The 13,397-nt window shown below is 32.5% G+C and overlaps 4 protein-coding genes across 11 annotated transcripts in view; 2 read left to right on the forward strand and 2 right to left on the reverse strand.

Moving 5' to 3' along the window:
- The window catches only part of LOC109536840 (serine/threonine-protein phosphatase 2A 56 kDa regulatory subunit epsilon isoform), a 28,551-nt gene extending 24,184 nt beyond the window's left edge, over positions 1-4,367 (forward strand). For 2 of the 3 annotated variants that reach the window (XM_019903247.2, XM_019903249.2), the window contains exons 9-10: positions 26-239; positions 374-678. In XM_019903247.2, the coding sequence (XP_019758806.1) occupies positions 26-203 (178 nt within the window). In that variant the 3' untranslated portion in view covers positions 204-239; positions 374-678. Of the gene's footprint in view, positions 1-25; positions 240-373; positions 679-1,590 lie in introns of those variants that run through there. The other variant, XM_019903248.2, reaches the window with a different exon arrangement.
- A 68-nt stretch (positions 4,368-4,435) lies between these two features.
- LOC109536845 (solute carrier family 25 member 45) lies at positions 4,436-7,311 on the reverse strand. Of its 2 annotated transcripts, none has more exons than XM_048667680.1 (5): positions 6,767-7,311; positions 6,504-6,711; positions 4,895-5,001; positions 4,697-4,801; positions 4,436-4,645 (listed from the first exon to the last, which is right to left on the reverse strand). In XM_048667680.1, the coding sequence occupies exons 1-5, from the start codon at positions 6,915-6,917 to the stop codon at positions 4,530-4,532; spliced, it is 687 nt and encodes a 228-aa protein (XP_048523637.1). In that variant the 5' UTR covers positions 6,918-7,311; the 3' UTR covers positions 4,436-4,529. The 2 variants fall into 2 exon arrangements, with proteins under 2 accessions (XP_048523637.1, XP_048523636.1); XM_048667679.1 differs by having other exon boundaries at positions 4,697-4,822.
- A 101-nt stretch (positions 7,312-7,412) lies between these two features.
- Positions 7,413-12,523, forward strand: LOC109536841 (scaffold protein salvador). Of its 5 annotated transcripts, none has more exons than XM_019903251.2 (10): positions 7,413-7,741; positions 7,792-7,883; positions 7,947-8,163; positions 8,800-8,953; positions 10,175-10,305; positions 10,387-10,535; positions 10,593-10,773; positions 10,831-11,024; positions 11,848-11,980; positions 12,055-12,523. In XM_019903251.2, exons 2-10 carry the CDS (start codon positions 7,793-7,795, stop codon positions 12,113-12,115), a joined length of 1,311 nt encoding a protein of 436 aa, XP_019758810.1. In that variant the 5' UTR covers positions 7,413-7,741; position 7,792; the 3' UTR covers positions 12,116-12,523. The 5 variants fall into 5 exon arrangements, with proteins under 5 accessions (XP_019758810.1, XP_019758809.1, XP_019758811.1 ...); XM_019903250.2 differs by having other exon boundaries at positions 7,413-7,730; positions 7,777-7,883; XM_019903252.2 differs by having other exon boundaries at positions 7,413-7,730.
- LOC109536846 lies at positions 12,154-13,194 on the reverse strand. Its single transcript, XM_019903259.2, has 2 exons — positions 12,874-13,194; positions 12,154-12,565 (listed from the first exon to the last, which is right to left on the reverse strand). The coding sequence occupies exons 1-2, from the start codon at positions 13,076-13,078 to the stop codon at positions 12,432-12,434; spliced, it is 339 nt and encodes a 112-aa protein (XP_019758818.2). The 5' UTR covers positions 13,079-13,194; the 3' UTR covers positions 12,154-12,431.
- Between the last annotated feature and the right edge of the window lie 203 nt (positions 13,195-13,397).

The following is a 13,397-nucleotide window of genomic DNA, read 5'->3' on the forward strand; positions in this document are numbered from 1 at the left end:
TTGATACAGTTTTTATTCATTGCAGAGAAAAAAAGCGGGAAAAAGACAGAGAAGAGTTATGGAAACGTCTGGCTGAGTTAGAGTTGAATCACAAGAGTGTGCCCAATTCCACGGGTTTGAGTAGTTCAATTGCCCAATCGACTCCAGGTAGTGGAGCGACTGCTACCCAGAACAACAACCCACCTGGCAGTGGCAAGAAGTGATACGTTGCAAGAGTAACGCGGGTCTAGACTAGAACGGTAAGTGCCATGATTGTTCTTTTATCTCTGGAAATCATTTCAGAGATTCATCATCAAATCCAAAGAAATGTTTGTGATTTTTAAATTCATGTTTTGTTTTTCTGGCGCTTGTAAAGTTTTTCTTTTCCCTTTAGAACGTAAGACCTGTCAAGCCGCTTTATTGGATAACATGTCAAAATCAGCTCCTTGTAGATTTCATCTCAAGTAACCATATAGTGTCAGTTAAAAAAAGACATTTAGTGTGCACATAGAATATTACCAATTTGGACTGCATACCGTGCCGTACCTAAACTTAAATTAACTTTTAATTAATTTACTTAAAATGTTGTAAAAAGATGAATATTAAATATTATTAAAACGTAGTGTTTAGTTTAGTAGCACTTCTTGTGTTGAAAAATCATGTTTAAAAAGTGTAATATATGTTTTTTTCCAGCAAGTAGGTTTTGGTTTTTTTTATTTGCTTGTTCTAATTTATTTTTATTTATTTATTATAAGTATATATGTCACGAATCTGAAAATTTTTTTTTATATATAGAATACTTTTTTCGCATTTGCTAAGTTTCTGGATTGTTCATGCATCGCTATTCAAGATCACTGGTTAGTGCGGTATCGGTTCATAGCAGCCAAACTGTTCGAGATAGAACTGTTTGAAGTTCTAATGTTAAAATAGTCATTTTTTATCTATTCAGGGTGATTCGGTTTTATGGAACGCGTTGTGTATTTTTACACATCCTGATCAAAATTCACAATTCTTTAGTCCGTTTGCATCCATTTTAACAAATTTTTCGATATTAATCTTTTAGTATTTTCAAAATGGTTCAATTTCATACAAGTGTACGTTGAAAAATTTATAACACGAAACGTAATAAGTTCAGTAACGCCCAAGCAAGGAACCTCGCACAGTTTCGGCGTTATAAACGGATTTTACACTAAGTCATCCCAAATATCGTAAAAATAGTTATTCTATTCTTAAAACTGTAGGACTAAAACGTTTACTTGGTCTTAGTCATCCAAATGTTAATCATTGAAGTATCCAGATATAATATATAACAGGCAGCAATATCAGCATTAAAATTCAATTCAAATTATCAAAAAAAAAGGTTTCCACATTTTTGAAAATAATATTTGTAAGTTGGAATTTTGAATGAGAAATTTTGGACTTCTTCACGAGTTGATCATACAGCTTGATTTTAATAACATAGATACACATTTCGTTTTTGCAACTTGAGCAGTTTTGAGTTTTAATGGCTATATTTATGGCGACTCATTAAATGATGCCTAACGATCCGTTACAATTCTCAAAATTTAACACATTCCTTAGAACAATGATTTATGATGTGATTTTTAACAGCTGATGTGGCGTAGCCAGGAATCGGCCCGAATAAATGGAACTTATAAACTACTAAAAATCACCGACCTTAGAAAAACTCATCGTGGCTGCAATCACTGTACATTTTAACATTTTAGTGAATGTGCTGTCTTCTACTTAAAAGTAGCTGTAAATGGACAAATGTGCTTTAGGAATCAAATACTTCTTTGGAAACTGTATATAAGCTACGAGAAGGATTAATTTAAACAGTTAGAAATAGAGCGACATGTTTAAGATCTCAAGCTAAGAAGTTTTCGCTGATATGTATGAAACCGTCCTTCAGTAAACAGCCACAATTGATCAATAGAATAGCATAATTACATCGTCACATGTATATTTATTATTAACATCATTTACGAAATTAAGCTTTAAGCTAGAACATAATTTAGTTACAATTCTAGGTTTCACATATTGTTCTCATTAATCGGAACCGGGTGTTGCTGGATGCCATACCTGTTGTTAAAGAAAGCAAAAGCTCTATCATTATTTCATTTCAATCGACATTATTTTTTTATTCAGATTCGTATAGACATATTGAATGGGCTCTTAAACATGTCAACATCCAAATTGGTATGTGCGACGGCATCTTACCTATTAGAATTACGAGGTAATGAGAATTTTTTGTTATAGAGAAAACGTTTTCTATCAAGAACTGTTTTTCTTTGTATTCAATATGTCTGTGTAAAAATTGCCTACGAAGGAAAACTTACTCTGCATTGAGACTGTAAGACTTGCAGTAAAGTTTAATTCTTCAAAAAGTTATCGTTGTACTTTGGCTTTGTATCATTGTAACATAATACGCAAAAACCAAATGCAGAATTTTCATTTCATTTAAAGGGGCAACTCGATAGAGGAAGCAATATGTTTCATTAACTAATTCAAATTATATATACGTAAAACATATAATCGTGTTAACTAAATTTGGCAGAATTACCTATTTGTGTGTTTAATTTGACTTGATAAGACATTTCTTTGTCAAGGCACTGTTAAAAGTAGAGCTTTAAATACGATTGAATGAAAAAACTGTTGTTTAACGTTGAAAGTTAGTTATTTTGTTACAAACCTGTTAGTAGTTAATGATCTATATTTCTCATTAATCGATTAGGGATGTATAGCCGAAAAGGGATTATTAAATAACCGTTGTTTGTATGTTATAAAATTCATGGATTTTTAATCGAAGAATATATCCCCAATTTTTTCGCAGAATAATTGTTTTGTTGAAATTTTGATTTTTGGTGTTTTTATTTTTGAAACATGAACACTTGGAAACTAAAGTGTGTCGCAGCTGACTTCTACTTGCCAAATAATTAATTTAAAATTGCTTGTAAATTGTATTGTATCTAAATTAGAAAATCACCCATGAGCCTGCCACCTGAAAATATCTAAACATATATCATGCCATATGTTGGGTTCTGAAATACTGCGACCAATAAATAAATAAAAATTACTGCAACAATTTGTTGATGAGAAGAATGGAAAAGGTATTTTTGAAAACATTTTCTACAATGAAACTTGTAACAATGCTTTAAAAAAGTTAAAAATCACAATTTATACATCTGTATAGGGAGGCACTTCACAACTGACCTTTCTAGAAGCACTATTACGTTCACTTTAGAGAAAAGCTTTGTACTAAGGAAGACGGTAAATTTAAATATATAGCCATTGTATTTAGATAGAGTAAGAACTTAAACATACCCCAAGTATGCATGGCGAGCTCAATCTTGAACGTAAACCTACCCTAACTCATTAGTTTGCAGGTGTATATGTTTTGTAATTATGATAATGATGTTAAGGATGTTTTGCTATTTTATTATACATCAAATTTTAGATCCAAATTGTATGTTTCGAAAAGATAAAAATATGCACCTGTAAATGAAAAATTAGAAGTATTCCCTGCTAATATGTGAATAAGTTTAGGGCCATAATTAAATTTAAAAAATCATATAAAAAATTCGCCCTTATTATAATGGTATGTAACATATTAATTAAATACCACTATAAAACTTGTAGATATAATATATGAAAAGTATATTGTTAAAGTTTTATTATTTTCTTAAATAGTTATATTACTTTGTAGGAGGCATTAGAGTGGAGTATTTTCGGTACATGTGACCTACATATAGCTTCAATTTAATTTACTCACAATCATAAGATCGTGTTTTGTGTTAGCTGTTTTATATTTATTCGATTTCGTAACTGATGTAAATTATGTGTGGTTTTAGAGAAAAAAGTTATTTTTTTCTTATAGAGTGCCCAACAAATGGATATTAACAAGATTTTATTAGAATGGTATATATTTTTTTTTAAATTAGGATATAATGTTGTGGCACAGAAAATTTCTGAACATTAGCACTACGATGAGCTTTTCTAGCGTCCTTTTCATATTCGTCAATGTTTTTGCTATTTATTTGGAAATGTATATGAGAATCTAAAACTACCTATATGTGGAAATTGTAAATATTTTCAAGTCTCATCCATATTTATATTATTGAAAAGGATACTAAACTAGGTGTAAAATTAAACTTGTTAGGAAAGAAAATACTCCAATTCTATCTGCGGAAACTGTGAACTAATTTTAATTTAGTTGTTAGGTTTGTTTTGATGAATTACCCAACATTGTGAAATTAAAGCAAATCAATACATTTATAAACTTTCATAATTTGTATAAGAGCTAATTACCTCGTTATTTGAGGATTTATAGTATCTGCAGTTTGTCAATGTACGTGCGGGAGTACGTAAATAAATATTCTCATTTTAAAGTCGACGCCTTTTTATGCTTTCGTCCTTCAGAAAATTTTCTAATACTGCATTAATACAATTCCTCTAGTCCAATGTAAGAAATATATTAAACACTTGAAACGGAGCCAAAGTTTTGGGGTTCCATATGAAAATATTTAAAATTACGGAAATCTACATTCAATTTATCTTCTACTACCTAGGAAAATCATAGTCATATCATATCCTATGAATAGCATGGCGTGTGCAGGAAACGCTCTTGCCGTAATGACGGGCAATCCTTTCCAGAAAAACTTGATTCCTGAAAGTTTTGATTTATAATTATCCACTTGCAATAACACTAATAAATTGCCTTCTTCTCTGTAAAGTTTCTGGATACAGTCTGTCATGTTATGGTAATTTGGATAAAGGAGATCGTCAGCTTGCATTCGAGTTTTCACTACGTCTACTGGTAAGACTGTTGATATAGAAGCAATTCCTTTAAAGGATTATTTAATTAAGAAAACACATTGGAAAGGAATAATTTCTTGTTGTTTTAACATGTATGTACCTGCCCATCCTCCGGCCCAGATTTTGTGATACCATTGAACATCTTCTCTATTTTTCGGCAATAAACCCTCATACACCACAAAGTAAATTCCACCAGTAGGGACGTCTCTAAAACGTTATGATTATACAAAAAATAAATTCGTTAGTGCAACAGTGAACCATTTTTACGTCTTTACTGTTTCTTAAGTATGTTAATAATCACAACTTCCTGCTCTTGGGAACGCCACAGTAATTTTTGGATCAATTTATATAAGAAAAGCTCTAGAAAATAAGTTCGATTAGGCATTTTTTAAAGCAGTTTTTTTTTGAAGGCGAAGAAATACGTTTCCTAACCATACGCATGCAAAGTATTCTACATTTTCATGTAGATACGGAAGTGGATGACAACAAATTTCTAATTTTTGTTGATTGTTAGTACATAGTGTTAACATAGCGAATCTGCAGGATTATTTTTTAGTAGGTTGGTGTTTCCTCGATTTCTTGAACAGATATCGATTCTTGATCATATCCTTCAGGTATATAAAATATCTGGTAATCGTATCACATTCCTGTAGTGAAAACAGGACGAATTATGCCAAATGTGGACGGTTTTAAAGAGACAGAGCACCAAAGTTAAAATGAAAAACTCAAAAATATTAATTATTAGGGAACTGATACATTTTTCGGATCTTTAGTGTCGCGAAAAAAAATTTATTTGCGCTTCCCGAGCACGAGTGGCATGCATCTTTGAGTTGTTTCTTATCTGAAGATGCAAGTCATTCACGGCGCGAGAAACTCACCAATTGGTCCCAAAAGCTCAACCCTTGATTGCTTTATTTTTGTTTGTAATTCAATAGTTATACAACGTTAATACAATTAATTAATTAATTACAAACAAAATCTGAACGAAATTTTGTATCAGATTTTTTTAGGCGAGAAGTTCGAATCCGTTAACATTTTTTTTGTATATTATTGTATATTATATTATTTAGTAAAGCGATGTCGGCCATTTACAAATGTTCTATAAAAGAGCAACGTTTTTAGCGCTCGAATATAGCAGTTACCTACGTCCAAATATATATACAAAGTTTTTCATCCCGTTTTTACATCTATTTTCAATTTTTTTTTAACGTCTAGTTTATTTTAGGGTAATACCAATTGATTCAGGGTGTCTCAAATTGAAGCGGCAGATCATTTACATTTTTTTATTGGAATATTCTAATTATACGCAAAGTTCTATGCCTATGAGTGTTAGAAAAACGCATTTTTATGTACCACAGCGCTTAAAACAATCAGCCTGTAGATTCTCAATCATTTGGAGTGCTCAATGATAGATATAAATACTGAAGTTTAAACTGCATTCTAAATTAAATTTGAATGCCCGCAAACTTTCAGAAGTTACATAAAAAAAACTTTCTTCAAAGTTCAACACTCCATATGTTGCGGAAGCATGGGTAGAGCTGCTTTCAGCCTAAATAGTAGTCTTCAATAATTACGGGGAACCATCCCCTATTTTTTAAGCCAATTTTAAATGCTAAAATGTTGCTGAACTCAAATCAAGATTTAAAAAAATTAAGCAATCGTTTTATTATGCCTAATAACAGGCATAATAACGACACTGTAGATAATACCTTATGAGCATAGGAACGAATCCTTTGTACAGCCCTCGAAGTCCTTTAAGAGCAAAAATTGTCTTGAACGTGTGAATGGAACCTTCAAACTTTAAAGCGTTTGCATTGTGCACCCAGGGGCTTTTGTCTTCTGTGCTAGTTTGCAAAGCAATTTTTACTAATTCCACTGGACACATTAATGTGACTTGCAAAAACCCTCCAAAGCATCCTACAGCAAAGATAAAATACGTTTGTTGTAGTGATTTACACTTTAGGAATATTACCCGATACGAATATGTTCCACAAGAACTTTGTGCGCTGTTGGTTGTAGTTTAGATCTGCTTGATCCGCACCACTCAGCAATTTCATAAAAAGTCCAGTGCCTCCAAAAAATAAGGAATTGCTTGGTCCATATGCAATTAGAGGTGAGGACATGCCTTTGAAAAAACCCAGGGAACCTTCATATTTGAACGTTTCCCTTACAGCTACCCAAAAAGATGTTGAAAAGTTCTGTTGTCGAACTTTGACCGTATCAAATGGATAGCCAGTTACAACGCAAAAAATGCCTAAAAAATCGTTGAATTAGAAATACACCGCTCTTCATCTATTGGTAAAGGCGAACAATTGTTTGGGTATTGGGCTTATCCGGTGTCAGCTTCTATCAATTTAATTATATGCCCGGAGAAAAGGACAGGAAGCCGTCTAAGATGTTGTATCTCTGTTTTTACCAATTCTAGTTTCGCACAGCGTTGAAATGAAAATTAGCGTTTAAACACGGATTCGAGCGTGCGTTAATATCTTTTGATTATGATTGATGTATTAATTTTCTACGGGAAATAAAATACCATTTAATATAACTCGATTTGAGTGTCGACTACGTCTCAGACCTACTTTTAACGTCAATTAACTGACAGATCAGGAAATTCCAAAATAAGCTTTTGACTAATGAACTAATGTAAACAAAGCGCTTCTGGCAAAATTAATTGAAAAAATCGGTCATTTCCGCGAAACCAGTGAATTATTTCTTTTTAACATGAAAAGTGAGCATGTGTTTTACTTACCACCAACCCAGCCAGCAATAAAATCGGCTACAAAGGCAGAAGTCATGTTTAAATAGATCAACACAGGATAGTTGCTCTTGGAATTTTAAACAACTTTTTCTGGCACTTTCCACGTAATTTTCGGTGCCGCCGATGTTTAGTGCTTTGTACTAGTTACCCCCAACATAAATATCGCAGCTGCAAACTTGTTGGGTTTTTGTATGGGTTGCACAATCGTGCTATTAACTTTTTAGCTTTCAACTTTTCAGAATGTTGTCCAGGAAGAATAAGGATCTAAGGGCTATTAAGGATGGCGTTGTGGGAAAGTATGTCAAAAAAGATACCCCGCCTGAAATGCCAAGTAAGTCACGTTCCACCTTTAAGGAACGTTCATCAATAAAACCTTTCTTTTTCACTTATTCAGTAATTAATGTTTGGACCACTGAGCCCAAGAGACGTAGTTCAAGTCAAAGCAGATCGTCGCTTCCACCCCAAGGTTTGTCACAACCATCGCAAAACAGCAATGCTGTTCAAACTGTACAGAAGTTTGGTAACCAGAAAACTACCATTAGTGATGTTGGTTTGGGTGCTCACGAAGGGAAATACACCCCCAGTGCTTCTGTACCAGACTTGGCCACAAAGTAAGCAAGAATGCAATAGTTTTTTATCCTATTTGGCGCTAGGTACTGAAGCTTTCCAAATAGCTATGATTTTTTTGTTCTCACATACCCAAGGGGGTCACGACCCCCCCCCCTCCCCTTGTGCTGGGTTTATGTCGACTAACGATAATTTTTCTAATTTCAAAGACAACAAGACAACAAAAGACTGAATTTCTACTACTTGACCCCCCCTGACCCCATTGAGAAGCTGATCAATCATGTATCCTCAATGCCCCAATTATTAAATTGAAGTTACTTTGAAACGACTTTGTATACTTAGCGTTAACAAGAAAATCGTTTTCTTAACGTAATCTTGCGGTAAATGACACAGCTAGATTTTCAGAGCATATTGCAATGTTTTATACAAATATTAAAAATAAATCTTTATTTGTCTAATAAATTCCAATATTATCAGTCCAGTTTTTCCATTGGTCATTAAATCCAAGAAGTTGTTTAATATTTAGGAGTTAGGTCTCTATGATTTGTATATAAACCAGTATTTATTTTTTTACTTAAAGCTTCCAGTTGACTGCGAACTGAACTAGAATAATGTGGCATTGTTTAGATATTCAGTTACATTAAACTACAATCCAATGGTTTATCAAATAATATTTCCAGATTTGCAAATTTATCTGTGGGTCCAATACCAGAAAACAGTTCCGGATTATTGGCTGGAAACAATTTTATCAACGCAAACAGCATGAATAGTAATCCACAGCATCATATTTATGCAAACCAATCATTGGCTAATGTTTATCTGGATTCATCAGCGGTAAGTAATTTTTAAGGTAAATGTAATTTTTTGCAAACGCCAAGTGGAAAACTGCACATATTTTACGAATCAGTGCAACTGCATTAATGGAATATTACTACAAATTTTTTTTCATCATGCAACTATTTATAATATAATAAATGTTGTTAATTTATGTCTGGAAGATATGTTACTTACGTAAATTGTGCGCTGAATGACGCCAATAAAACACATAATAGAAAATAACTAAAGTGAATTTAATATTGCAAATAAATGTTACCTAATGGATGTGCTATAATAAACAACACCAAGATGAACTCTTGACTTTGGTCCAAATTCAAACATCGGTAATATTTATCATTCCTTGTTCGCTAGTTTGAGCATTATAAATCTATGTTTAAAGGGATAAGAATGATTTCATTTTCTGTGATAGAAAAACCAAAAAGCTTTAATGGGAATTTAATAGAATGTTAATAGGACTTAAGTTTTTGAATATTCGTAAAATATTACACATAATATTAAATATACAGTATGTTCACTTAAGTTGAAGCCATAGTATAGAAATCATATAAAAAATTATGCAATTCTTAATAAAAAGCTCTGTATGGTTTAAAACAAGCCAGATTTGTATTTTTTTCAGTTTTATGCAAGGTATTTTAGGAGTAATTCAGCTTGATAATATAGATTTTTTTGCAAGGGAAAGTTTATTAGAATTCAAAAGCATGTTCAGAAAAGTAATAAAATCAAACTAATAAATTATGAAAAAATAGATTGTGTAAAATAAAAAGTGTACGGATAATTTTGGAAGATTTTATAAAACGTAATTTTTCACGAAATACCAAATAATTATCTAATTTACTCTTGAGCCAAGTACACGTTTTTTGAGAAGCTTTGCATGGAATTAATAAAAATCAGCTAAACATTATTTTAAGCGCTAGACTATGAATAACTTTTTGTAAAGAATTACTTATTTTTAATTACTAAAAAAGCTAATTAATTTATCATCGGAAAACTAGCTCAATAATTTTATTATTTATTTCACGAAAAAACTTAGGCTTCGGAACAGGAAGTAGATTTTTTGACTAATTAAAATTATCATAAAAAAATGTATTATACAATTGAGCTGTTATGGCGGTTTTTCAAAAGCTGAGCTCAAGCTCAAAAGCAAAGTGATAAAGGTAGTTTAAACTTAAAAAAAGTGAATAAATTACATTTTGATAACGGTGGGAAACGTCGTTTCAGAATAATGCTAACTATGTTGAAATTGATCAAATATATCCTTTAACGCCAGACCAGAACAATGTATACAAGGATAACTATAACAGGACGAGTTCCCCAATATACCAGAATACTCGAGACAGTAGCGTAGCCAGGTAGGATAAATAATCATAAGTAAAAAATTCAGTACAAAAATATTTTTGCTTTTGTCAATGTATAGATTTTTGTATCCTTAGGACAGGTCCAGACATCCAATCCACTCCCATTTATAGCAATACTCAAATAGACAGATTTAATAGAAGCCAATATCATAGTGGAATTCCCTATGGAGAATCAATTGCTCATCCTCTTAGACATAGTTTGGGTAGAACTGAGAATACTCAAGGTACAACAAGGAAATGTTAAAATAGCGTAACGAACATAACATGAAAGTGATTTTCAGAGCCATCTGAAGAACTGCCTCTGCCACCTGGTTGGTCCGTAGACTATACGTTAAGGGGAAGAAAGTATTACATTGACCATAACACTAAAACCACTCATTGGTCACATCCCCTAGAACGAGAAGGGCTTCCTACGGGCTGGCAATGTATACAAAGTCCCATTTACGGTGTATATTATGTAAAGTAAGTTGTCGGCTTTCATTGCAAATCCATCCGGCTAACATTTGAATTATATTTCAGCCATATAACAAGGCAGGCACAATATGAACACCCTTGTCTAGTTCCTTGCTATAATTACAGCAGTATTGCTCCCCAAACTTACCAGCGGTACGTTCCAATGAGACCTACTCATTATCAACCGCATAGTGTTTTGGTTCCGGCTAATCCTTATTTAATGGAAGAGATTCCGCATTGGTTAAATGTATATTTTAAATGTAAGTATTTATAGATATACTATACTCTACAATAGGATTCTTTTAACGATTAACATTAAGAACTTGGGTAAGTCAGGCAAGACGTTTTAGAACAAGAAAGTCTAGATATTTGGCTTAATACATGATACGAAAATGTTAGTTTACGATCCAAACACGCAGTCATTCAACACTAATGATTGTTTAAAAGAATTTTCATTTCGAAATAACGCACTTGTAGTAATTATAAATAAGCTCTTAAAGTGGCCTGGCTTTGAGTGTTATATATATGTAATTAATCGATTTTTTTTCTTCCAAGTTGAGCGAGAACCGGAAGTTATTTATATTTTAAAAAGTCTATAGTATCTCTTTTTGGTATATGCTCACTAAACTGGAACGCATAATCCAACCGTTAAAACCGATTTCTGCTGAGTGAAAGTAACATGTTTAAATGGTCAACTAATAACTAATCTGCATCTTAATCTCAATAAGTCCTATTTTTGTGTATTTTAGCAGCAAATATTGCAGATTCTTAAAGCGTAGATTGTATCTGCATTTGTTCGAATTGTTTCGAATGCTTGTTAGTTGGTTTAGAAGTTTTTTTCGCACATAGCAGTCTGATTTTCTAGATTATCTTATTTGGGTATTTAAGGTCGTAAACGCTTCGCATGCCATATACAGAATGTAGAAATTTGTAATTTTCTTGCTTAGCGTTTTGCTAGTGGTTTCTGAAATATTTGGCTCAAAGTTAGGAGAGGAAGTTTAACAAAATCGATCAATATTCCAATTCCCATTTCTCGATGTGCAGCTTTAGAAAACTTAATTTAATTTACCTACTCTGTTTTAGCAAGTACAGAGATAGATCATAAGCTGAGATGGGATATGTTTAGGCTATCAGAATTAGAGTGCTATAATGCTATGCTCACAAGGCTCTACAAGCAAGAACTGCAAAATATTGTAATGAGATACGAAACTTACAGGCAAGTCTATTGTTTTTGTGGCAAATGAATCATTTTCTTGGAATACATTTGAAATTAGCTTTGTATTATTTTAGAGCATCCCTTCTGGTGGAAATGGAAAAATTTAGGGTAAACCAGACAAACCCAAGGCTGTGATCTGATATGAACGCGTTCCTACATATTATAAACACCACTACATAACTCTCCGAATATAATTAGATTAATATTAGATAATACATATGACGATGTTTCCGTTGATACATTCAATTTCGTAACATTTATTATATTTAAATTTAAAACTCCAAATCATGTTAACATTGATATTGTAAGTTTGTCTAAAAATGCAGGTATTTTTCCACCTTGATCTGATTTAGAGGTATATACTTCAGTAGTTTGAATAGCCATAATCTTTCCTGTTAGGTCTATAAACTTTTAACTTATTATCCACATTATTTAGTTTCTAGGTTCACGTTTAATTCTTTAGTGTTTCTTTATTGAGCCCTGTCTCAAGTTTGGTAACCGGTGGATCAAGTACTGAAATATTAAAGCCATCTATTCTTATAATTTTTGCTTTCTGGTCTCCTCGTTCTAAAGCTTCTTGTTGACCTGCAAACATTATCATGACGTCATTAAAGTGCGTTCTTTTAGTTGAATAAATTGTTTATATCTATATTTTATAACTCCCAAAAAGCAACACCAGGATTACAAAGAATGTAAATAAGTATTAAAGCTCTATTAAAAAGTGCCTAGTTGCAAAGCATAGTTTGTTACTTCTGAATGTTGGTCACTTCAATGATACTGAAATCTTTTTGTTTTAGGACATTAATTAGACTATTCATATGCTATTTCATAGGTATTGCGATCTTCAGAGTAGCACAATGTTTCTAATTATTTGGGTTAGCTAGAACACAAACCTTTACTAAGTCCTGTCCGTTGCTCAGGTGTTAATTGTAATTTTTTGCCTTCTGATTGGTATTTGAAGTATAATAAGCCCAAAGCATTCCAAGCGAAGAAAACGTAAATTGCTGATAGTTTTTTTGTCCATTTTGTAGCTTGCTCTGGTGACTTTGGACTAAACCAAATTCTGGCGTGCTTGTGCCACCATCGAAACCAAGTCATTACGTAAAATGTGTTTTGCTTAAAAAGGAACCACTCACACCTAACACTACTTTCTTAGTTTACTTTTAAATGCCGAAAATAAAACGAGGTTAAGTCGCTAAAAGTCGTTCAAAAACATATGATCGAAGTTGCTGCAGTAACAGAATGCCGCGCTGATGCCACTGCTAAGAACATTTCTATTAGCTTAAGAAAACTCGTTCATAGATCACAGTCTAGATTGAAAATATTAATTTTTCAGCCCGAAAAGATTGTCAAATGGTTCATTTGTCGCAGATAGAATAGCATTTTTTGCGTTTTCATATGTTCTTTCGTTTTGTGC

Source organism: Dendroctonus ponderosae, unplaced genomic scaffold (genome assembly GCF_020466585.1).
Source record: "Dendroctonus ponderosae isolate FM_Combo_2020 unplaced genomic scaffold, Dpon_F_20191213v2 Dpon_F_20191213_6, whole genome shotgun sequence".
Lineage (NCBI taxonomy): Eukaryota > Metazoa > Arthropoda > Insecta > Coleoptera > Curculionidae > Dendroctonus > Dendroctonus ponderosae.